Raw genomic sequence first — 9,904 nt, 5'->3', positions numbered from 1 at the left:
CGCGCGGGGCCCACGGAACGCACCCACCCTCAGCCCCATCACGTCGTGTCCCGTCCTGCCCGGTCCCCCGGCCCCTCACCTTCTTCTTGGCCGCGGCCAACCGGCTCTGCCTGCTGCCGTCCGCCATGTCCGCCCCGCGCCCGGGCCACGTCAGCCCGCCGGGAGCGGCGGGGGCGGTGGCGGCTCCTCCCCCGGCCGGCCCCGCTCCGCCCCGGGACACCCCGGGGTGACACCGCGGGACAGCCCGGCCCCGCTGGGGCACTCCCGCCCCGGGACACCCCGACCCCTGTGTGACACCCGGCGCTGTCCCGCTGCTGTAGTGACCCGACAGCCCAGAGTAACGCCGAGARGAGCCAACCGGGCTTCCCTCGCCTTTGCGGGGCGCGTTCCGTACACCCGCCTCGCGTTCTGCCCTGAGTACCCGAGCACTGCCTCTGAGCCCGCGGGCAGCGTAGGCAGCGGGGTTGCTGTGTGTGATCCCAAATCCTTTGACTTTCCAAGCACGGCAGCAGCAAAGGCTCGGGCAGCCCCAGCGCTGGACGCGGCGCTCACAGGGACACGGCTCCCTGCGCCAGCCGGGCCCGAGCGCGGTGGGACACGGCTCCAGCGCTTTCCGAGCCGCTCTGAGGGGCTKGAGGAGCCCAGGCCCGGAGGGAGCTGCGGTGGCCCAGTGGGAGACAGGGACAGCTGAGGGTGTAGGCAGCCTCACCTTGGTAAAATAAACTGCGGAGGTGTTTAASGATAAAGATTGGACGTGGAACCCAGTGCCGTGGTCTGGTTAACATGGTCGTGTTCGGCCACAGGTTGGACCCGATSATCTCGGAGGTCTTTTCGAACCTGATTGATTCTCCCATTCTGTGATTGTGTGTGAGTGACCCGGAGATCCCCGGATCCCTGTCCTGGCTGAGCTCAGGGGCTGAGGCGTCTCGGAGGCACTGAATGTAACCACCTTGGTTTCGGCCATTGGGACAATTGTGTTCTGTCACACCCAATGTCACCTGCAGCCCTACCACGACCGGGCCCAGCAGAGGACTACAGCTCCCAGCGTGCCCCTCTGCGGCAGGACTACAACTCCTGGTGTGCCTAGCGGCGGATGGACTACAAGTCCCGGCATGTTCCGCGGCGGCGGGACTTCAACTCTCCGGTGCCGCCAGAGCCCCGAGTCCCAGCGCGGAGCCCTCAGCCCTGGCCSAGCCGGTCCCGCCGAGCGCGGGCCGCAGCCCGCTCCACCAGCCGCCGCTGCGGGCCCTGCCCAGGAGGTACGAGCCGGTCCCCCGCTCCCACTCCCCTCCCGGGCCGTGTCCCCGCCGAGGTGGCGGTGGCACCGGCCCCTGACGCGGCGCCCTCTGCTTTGCCAGGGTCTCGGGCGGTGGCCGGAGGAGCGGCACGGTCGGGTTCAGGCCACCGGTGAGTTGTGCASGGGCTCCCCGGAGCCGCCTCTGTCCTGTCCCCAGGTAGCCCCTSGCCCGTTCGCGGCGGCTCAGCCCAGCCCGTGGGAGGGTTTTTCCTTGAGGGTGAAGTTGCTGGTTCCCTGAGTTAGTGCCGGCCCGGTAGTTTGCAGTGTGTCGTCCTGGGAGCTTCTCCTAAAAGGCAGATTGTGACTTTTAATTAATTATTTTCACTTCATGTAACTCTCCAGAGTGCTGTAGGATGTGATATGGAGCAGGCTAACGTTACGTACACTGATCCATATTTTACTTAAGGCCCTCCCTCCCTATCCTGGGAATATTTCTTTTCCTTTTCTCTYTTCTCCTGTTTTATCCAGTGACACACACTATTTTCCCGTTAGTGTCCGAGCATCTTCTCCAGAGCTGAGTTCCTGCTAAATGTTTTCTGTGCTCTACAGATCCTGTCTCCAAGGTCCTTCCAGCCTAATGGGACCAGCGAAGAAGCTCTGCAGTGTGAAATCGAAGAGCTGAAACAGAAGAACCTTGCTCTAGACCAGGAAATTGCACAATTATTGTCCGAGTATGTCCTTGGCAAGCTCATTTTTTCACTGTGATGCCTCAATTATTTTTGTTTTTAAAACAACATGTCCAGGATCTGGAGCTGAGAGCTGACCTTGTATGATGGCATTGTTGGCATGGTGCAATGTTGGTTACAGTGTTGTTACAAGTGATGGGACTTGTTAGAGACAAGAGGAAGTTCTTTCCACTTTATGTGGTAAAGCAAAACAAGTTTTAATAGGAAGTTGCATAAAAGGATTTTAGCTTTAGCCTGGGTGTTCCTGAGGTAATTATGTGTTAACTGGGAACAGATAATTTTAGCAATTTTTTATTTGTTGTGAAGGATTGGTATTTTGTAAGGTAAGTATAGTGCATAGTGTGGAAATGGTAGAACAACAAATGCTGTTTCAGAACCCTTTTTGATTCACCCTCAAGGATAAACAGACCTAGCAAGARGATGAGGAAATGGCTTCAGGCTGTGCCAGGAAAACTTCAGGTTGGRCATCAGGAKGGTGAAAGGKTGATTAAAYRTTGGAATGGGCTGGCCAGGGAGGTGATGRAGTCATGGTCCCTGGAGGTGTTCAAGAGATGCCTGGACATGGCATTCAGTGCTCTGGTTTAGTTAATATGGTGATGTTTGGCCAAAGGTTGGACTTGATGGTCTTGGAGGTCTTTTCCATCCTAAATGACTCTGTGATTCTTATTTTTTTTCCCCTACCTACAGACTAGAGATACATATCAATGGAATTCACCACACCCTACTCTTGGTTCTACTTGATTCTGAGAACTTGGGCAAATTGGCTTTTTTAAGCTTATTTGCAACTGTCATGTTTATGGCTTGCAGAACTGCACTTGCTGTGTTGTTTCTGCTTTTGAGGTGCCAGGCTTAGGTATCTCCCACAGCAGCAGGAGTCCTCAGTCCCTCTGTGTCATTTGTGACCTTTCTGGTGTTATTTTACAGGGGCTACAGCCTGGAGGAACTGGAGAAGCACATCTCTCTGCTTCATGAGTACAATGAAATCAAAGATGCTGGACAGATGCTGCTGGGCAAGTTGGGTAAGGAAGGGAAAGCTGTTTTTTTAATCAGTGTTTTCATACACAGAGAGAAGCTGCTGCACTATGGAGGTAAAGCTTGTATCACAGATTCTTCACTTTAAAAAAAGCATTTGGACAAGCAGGAGGCAYAGCTGCAAAACCTTGGTTTCTTGCCTATGGGATGTGCCATGGGATAATTAGGGGAGGAAAACACATTTCTGACTGATCTTTGCTTAATGAAGGCMATGCTGTTTCTTTGTTCCCTAGCTGTTATCCGAGGGGTCACCACAAAACAGCTCTATCCTGAGTATGACCTGGAGCTCAGTGATTAGTCCTRAACCTGGAGACTGCCATGTCCTGCAGAAGTGACTGTCACTGGGCCATTACATGTTGGTGTCATCCTGGCTGAGAAGAGACAGAAAGTCAAAAAGGAACCTTTGGAAAAGGGATGTAGGATTTTAGATAATTCTGTGTACTGCCTGAACAACAGGATTTTTTTTTTCTGAAAGGCTGTAATTCAGGTTGATGTTGAGCCTCTTCCATGGAGCCTTTGATTCCCTGCAGTTCCCAGGGGCTGTTTGGTTACTGAATGGATAGAGGGAGGACATACAAATGTGCAATGTAATAGCTGCTTTGAAAGGAAAACCCTCAGAAGTAGGGAGGGAAGAAGGCTGAAATTGTGGTGGTTTGGGGGGTTTTGTTTTATCACCAAATCCAGAGAAGTCTGGGTGTTCTGCATTTTTGTCTTTACCTGCTCTGGTATCTGGAGATTYTGTATCATTTCTGTAGTAAACGGTAAAATGTCAAGTTGTGTCCAAGTGTCTATTCTGAATAAAGCAGCCTTCACATCTGTCAGTAATTCACTTTAAAAGCCTATAAAACATGGTATGAACCTGGGAAAAAACTATATTGAGATAACTACCATTTGTTATTCAAATGTTTTGTCCAAGAATGTCCAGGTGCAGAATGACCTTTTTCTCCTCTAAGTGCAGAGTCACGATGGGAGCGAGCACTGTCCTGGACAATGGATAATGTTGGGAGCACGAGGGTTTCAATGTCAGCATCAGGGCTAAGAGTCATTGCACAGACTAAATTTGGCTGCTTTGGGCAGTTGAAGTGATGAAGTGCTCTGCTCACTGCAGATCTATTGTCCTCTTTTCAGTCAGGCTTGATGTCCTTCTACCCATTCCTACTTTCCAAGATCTTTTAGCCAGTAAGTTTCCCCTGTGGTCTCCAGTTAGGCCCATGCTGAAATCTGCTTGTGACTTCCAAATTTTAATCTAATTCATCTATCTTCATTGTGATTGAAAGCCAGAAACCAGTCACAAGGCTGCTCCTAATTGGTTTTGCACCCCTGGCTCTGGATGTGGCACAGCAACATCACCAATAAGTGTCTGTTTTGCCTCAAAAGCTGTGGGGAGTGGTCTCACGCAGGGGGACAGACAGATCCTGATACCATGATTCATCCAAGCAAGTCTCTGCTGATGTGCAGCTGTCCAGGATATTTGCTGTGGCCAGATCAGAATTGATTCTCAGGGGACTGTTTACAAGAATATCCCCCCCACATGTACCCCTCTGCCAAATGTGTAAAACTCCTGTGTTTTGGAGTAGTTTTAAGGGGAGGAAAAAAATCACAAGGTGGCAAGAACTGGGAAATGCCAACTTTGTTATTGAAGTTGCTGTTTTGCCTGGTATTTCCCATGTGGAAGGACTGGTTCAGCCTGCAGTGTTCCAACCAAAACGTTCCTCTGACAATGACACACACCACTAGAAATTGGTTTTGCAATGAGTTTACACTTGAGGGAGCATCGGGCACATGTCCAGGGAAGGTCCCCTGATCCTAATCCCTTGTCCATGGAGGATGAACAACCTGAGAACAGGGCACAGTATCCTTGGGGAGTCCCTGCTGCTGGCATGGTGGCTCTGCCACGTGGTGGCAGCTGCGTTCCACGGCTGTTCTGGCTGCTTCTGTGCAGAGGAATCCAGAACTGAAAGATTCCAGGGACTAAGTTAAGGACTCRGGATGCTTTGGGACAGGACTGCACACTGCCACTGAGATACTTCATCATGGTCCCTGTGACTGCCCCTCCCAGAATTACTGTTGTGCCTTTATGGCTGTCACCTGGAGGATGAAATATGCTGGCCTTTGTCCAAGGAGTGGAACAGAACAAATCTCCTGCTTTCTATAAATAAATCTCCAAACTAACTAGGTATATAGCTGGGAAATGACTGAGTGTAATAATGGTAAATGCAATTCCAGATTTYTAACTTAAATTTAGAAAGTGTGTTTCTGCTAAGTCAGACCCTGCTATAATGAGCTAACAGAGACCAAATGGTGTCACAGAGTTCACAGTTTCACCATAGGGCAGGACATGCTGTCTGCAAGGGCAGGATACAGAGACTAGTGAACATCCTTGGCTCCTCAGGACAAAAAAAAAAGGGTAAAAAAAAGTAGCACATGCTGGGGTTTTTCATGGGTCAATGTACATTTGTAAGTACTGAGGCAAGAATCAACCTCTTCTCTATGAGGTCATTTTCAGTTTTATTTTTTGTGTATCCTGTGCATTAGTTCCCATTACAAGCCASTTTTCATCACAGATGCCTGCTCTGGATAAAACCATTTCCTTGCATTGCTTTGGGTAAGCTGTGTTTTCTTCTGCACAGCCCTCATTTAGCCTGATTTTGAGCTCTCATGTGTCTGAGAGCAGGGCTAATGGAAACAAAATATTCTAGGAGAACACAGGGAAAATAAAATCCATATAGCAGGTAAGATATGCTGCCAGTTGCAAGGAACAAATCTGTGCAGTCAAGGGAATACAGCTCTCTAAGACACTACTTCCTGCTGMTAAACAATTCAGGAATGGGTTTTTATATCCCTTAGCAACCTAATGTTCTCAAAGTCAACAGGAATTTTGGCACAGCTACCTCCTATTAATGAACTGTTTGTGATGCTTTAAAGAAAATGATACAGCCTGTCACTGAAGAAAAAAAAAACCTCTGATAAAAGCCATCTCAAGGAAAGGSTGGAAGTGAACTGCAATTAACCTCTTTGCTTCTGCTGTCCATCACGCTGCTGGCACTTCACTGCCATATTGTGCTGCAGGGATTGCTTGTGGATGCTCCTGCGGAGCACGCTCAGCTGTGTACCCATCCAGCTGATGAAGGGGACTGTTCTCCCCCTGTCCCAGTGTTTTCTCCAGCTCTGTTTCCACTTTGAGCTGACAGTTCYGAATTGCCTCCCGGATGCTCTGCAGGTCCCACCGGGTTCTCGGGAGAGCATCATCCAGCGTGAAAACCCCGTCCCGTATTCTCCGCACTTGGGTGCACACAGCAGAGGATTTCAGCTCCAGACCAATCTCGTGAACCATCTTCCGGAGGTACTGCTGAGTCTCATGCAAGCAATGGATTTCTAGGATGACAGAGACATCCTTTCAGAAGAAGCAAAGCTTTGACACAAGCTCTGACTTTGTAAATCCAGATATCACTCACAGTTACGCTGAAARAACTGGTTTGGCAGAGGACTCTATTTAAGATCAAGTGTGGTATGATTTTGTGCAATACTGCAGCGTGTTCTACACCCTTCCAAAGTGAATACCTTAGAAACAAACCCATAGATATAGGAGAGTAACATAGAAATTTAGGTATTTCAAAGGGGATAAAAAAGGCATCCTTTTAATAAAACAAATAGTATGTGAGGAAAAGGGGACTGGCTGCAGGAGGGCAATAAAACCCCCAAAACCCAGCACTGAAATGCATTACACTGAAACACTGAGCCAAGAAGAATTTCCCCCATGGGTATTCATGATGCAAATTTTCCAGCCTTGGGCTTAGATCTGAACTGGCAAGGAAAAAACTGAGCTGGCTTGATCTACCAGAGAATTATGAGCTGTTAAGAAATCCCCACCAACTCATCTTGCATTAAATCATGAGTAAGAAAACCAAGAGTACCAACTTATTTGCCACAATACATACTCCCAGTATATRTTCCCCAGTACATTCTGTGCCACTCCTACCTAGCTGGAATTCTGGAAGTGCAAACTGGAGGCATCGAACAGCTGTGATTATTGGGGGGCTTTTTCCCATGGGACGAATCAACCCTTTGACAGCCAGCTCGTATGCCTCTTGTGTTTTCATATCAATGTTGGAATACCTAGAAAAAGAAAAATAGGACCAGGACAGACATTTAGTACTTCTCTCCAATGAGACTCATATTATCTCCATTCCCCAAAAGAACAGAGGTGCAATTTTTATTTTTAAAACTATCTGTTAAGTTTTTGCATGTATTTTAGCAGTGTATGTATTATCAATAGTGTAGCACAGTTTGGGAAGGAGGTACTTGGTCATGTCTACAAGACATTTTTGTCAGCCCTAATGTATCAGATTGGTCCTAAACCAGCTGGAGATTCTGGAATACAAGAAGGACATTTAACTGCAACCTCTCACCCGAGCACAGAGCACTCAGAGTAACTCCTCTCTGCCCCTGGCTAGCACTCAAACCTTTAAAGACTTCGATTATAGAAAACAAAATCCCCTCATTTTTTTTTGAAGACCAATGAATGGCAGTGGGATCAGATCAGCTCATTTCCCCGGTGGATACGCACATCAGCAGGGCCTTTTGATTTGTCCCTTGAATGACAGCGAGAATCCGTTCCAACTTCTCCCTTGTGACATGATCTGCAAATATTAAGACAGAAACAAAGTCTCAATTATCCATCCAGAAACTGGAAAGTCTGAAATGTGCCACTGAGGTATTGCTGTCCCTCAAGCAGGCAGTCACATCAAAAGGGGCTGATGAGAGCTGAAGGGTGGCCTTTGCAAAGTCACTTCTCCTGGCTCTRCATGGAGCAGCACAGAGCTGGACTGAAAAGGAAAGAGTTATTTCACTTAACTGATTTCAAAATGTGGATGCTCCAGTTTTCTTATCGTATGTTTTCATTCAAGGAAATCTAACTGCTATCTCCAACTRATATCTCTGATTTACAGGGAGATCTGGATCCTGCCCAGCAACCACCATGATCAGCATTCACACTGGCTTTGTATACATTGTGGTTAGATTTAGAACACAGGGACTACAACAACAACAGGGACTAGAAGACATGCAAGGTGTAGCTTTTGTCATTGTGCAATTCACCTGGTTAAATGCTTTGCAGTTAATCTGCTGTTAATCTGTTCTGTTTAAAAAAAAATCAGTTTCTTACCAAATGTTGTCTTCTCTATTAACTTCCCCGTGTCTGAGAAGTCATCAGTGGCTTTACCAAAAAGCCCACCAACAGTATAAACCTGGAAGAAGGACAAGGAGTGCAATTTATCAAAAAAATACTCCAGGCAATTGAGCAGCAGTATTGCACCATGCAGCTGCCAGAAGTGTAGGCTATGAGTGTTGCACAAAAAGACAGCAGCATCCTCTGCTCAAAAGGTCACAGGTGGATGCTCATGTGAAAGATGAAACTCTGGACCCTGCAAAGCTCTCAAAAGCGTTGGTAGGTTTGAGACTCAAGAGCAGAATCACTGTGACAAGGCTGACATAGGGCAGTGGGGCAGGATCAGGATCAAGCATGCAATGGCACTCCAGGCTCTGGGGCCTGTTCAGAGCCAGCACCAACCTTGGTCAGGTGGCAGTTGTACAGATCAGTAAGCAGCTTGTTCCCATGGCCAATGCCAAGCACTGAAACAYAGAAAATGGAGAACCTGTTATTCAGCCTCACAAAAAGTCACTGATATGCATTTACACAGCACTGCACACTCACACCACTCCTGCCCTTTGGACAGGGCTGTATCTCCTTAGGAGCCATGTCCGAGCAGTTAGACTCCCAGGTTATTGGCTGGCCTGAAAACCMTAAGGCTGTAACCAGAGCTCTTCRATTTCCCCAGAACTTTCCACCTGGRTACTSTGKGCAAATGCTCAGCAGTGCCAGCCACAGAGAAGCCAATTCAGATGGTGGAGCAGAGAACAAGATTGGTGTCCTCCAGCAAAACCCCATGTGCTGGGGGTGAAGGGTCTCTCCCATTTGGCTTTGCCAGCAGGTTGCTGCGACATTTATTCTGTGTTTTAGCACTTAAACTCCCAGTGGGGTTGTGAGATCCAGGGGCTGCATTAATGCAATGACCGAGCATCCACCGCTTCTTGTGCGTGGAAATCCGTAACCTCGCAGYCGGCAGGACGCGGTGCTGCTCCGGTACGAGACCCACCGAAGACTCCYGAGGACTTCACATCCAGCCGGTGACCCGCTCCGATCTTCAGCYTCCTGAACCGCGGGCCTCGGACTGAAACGGAGACAGTGCTGGAGCCGGTCCGCAGCGCCTGCCCGGGGCTCCAATCGCACTCACCTCCCCCGGCCCCGGCCCCGCTGTGCCCTTACCGAGGGGRTGGTCAGCCAGCACCGGCACCCTGGCAGCCACCAGCTCCACGGCCCCGCTGCCGTCCGCGGCCGGGGTCGGTAGGAAGCGGACTTGCTGCCGCGGGGCGCGTCCCGGMGCCGCGTTCAGCTCTGCAAGAGAAGCGGGGGGCGATCAGGGGATGAGTCCCACCGGCAGCCCCTGRGGATGGGACGGGCTCGGGAGTCCCGCCGCGCTCACCGCTCCCACCCACGTCCGGGCCGGCCCCTCACCGCGCAGCAGCCGCGTCTCCAGCGCCTCCCGGACGCGGCTCCAYGCCACCCCCGCCGGTTTGTACACGGCGAAGAGCCCGGCCAGTTCGGCCGCCGCCGCCGCCATGCCCGCTGCGCTCCGCCCCGCGCCCCGCCGGGCGCTTCCGGGGCAGCGGCGGGGCCGGCGCCGGGCATGCGGCAGCTGCTGCTGCGGGCGCTGCGGGCGGGGGTCCCGCTGCTACGGGCGGCTTCTGCTTCCCCAGGCAAGTGTCCCCCGCCGCAGCTCCTGGGGCCTCCGGGCCTGTCCCTCAGCCGGGCCGGTCCCTCAGCCGGGCC

At 50.6% G+C, this 9,904-nt stretch overlaps 3 protein-coding genes across 11 annotated transcripts in view; 1 reads left to right on the top strand and 2 right to left on the bottom strand.

Moving 5' to 3' along the window:
- GOLGA2 (golgin A2) overlaps positions 1 to 176 on the bottom strand; it is a 20,075-nt gene extending 19,899 nt beyond the window's left edge. For 5 of the 9 annotated variants that reach the window (XM_057374663.1, XM_057374668.1, XM_057374662.1 and 2 more), the window contains exon 1: positions 80 to 175. In XM_057374663.1, coding sequence (XP_057230646.1) covers positions 80 to 127 — 48 coding nt within the window. In that variant the 5' untranslated portion in view covers positions 128 to 175. Of the gene's footprint in view, positions 1 to 79 lie in introns of all 9 variants that reach the window. The other 4 variants (XM_057374669.1, XM_057374666.1, XM_057374667.1 and 1 more) reach the window with 2 other exon arrangements.
- An 881-nt stretch (positions 177 to 1,057) lies between these two features.
- On the top strand, positions 1,058 to 3,840 carry SWI5 (SWI5 homologous recombination repair protein). Its single transcript, XM_057374687.1, has 5 exons — positions 1,058 to 1,259; positions 1,359 to 1,454; positions 1,847 to 1,968; positions 2,908 to 3,002; positions 3,249 to 3,840. The coding sequence occupies exons 1-5, from the start codon at positions 1,113 to 1,115 to the stop codon at positions 3,311 to 3,313; spliced, it is 525 nt and encodes a 174-aa protein (XP_057230670.1). The 5' UTR covers positions 1,058 to 1,112; the 3' UTR covers positions 3,314 to 3,840.
- A 1,659-nt stretch (positions 3,841 to 5,499) lies between these two features.
- TRUB2 (TruB pseudouridine synthase family member 2) lies at positions 5,500 to 9,721 on the bottom strand. The gene is given in 10 exon segments (XM_057374686.1): positions 5,500 to 6,126; positions 6,129 to 6,154; positions 6,157 to 6,390; positions 6,995 to 7,131; positions 7,583 to 7,655; positions 8,180 to 8,261; positions 8,585 to 8,646; positions 9,171 to 9,245; positions 9,341 to 9,469; positions 9,590 to 9,721. Coding segments are annotated over 10 exon segments (1,029 nt in total). The 5' UTR covers positions 9,696 to 9,721; the 3' UTR covers positions 5,500 to 6,021.
- Positions 9,722 to 9,904: the final 183 nt, after the last annotated feature.

Source organism: Malurus melanocephalus, unplaced genomic scaffold (genome assembly GCF_030028575.1).
Source record: "Malurus melanocephalus ecotype Western Australia unplaced genomic scaffold, MMel_1.1 scaffold_230, whole genome shotgun sequence".
NCBI lineage: Eukaryota > Metazoa > Chordata > Aves > Passeriformes > Maluridae > Malurus > Malurus melanocephalus.
This window is presented reverse-complemented; position numbering and strand designations above follow the sequence as displayed.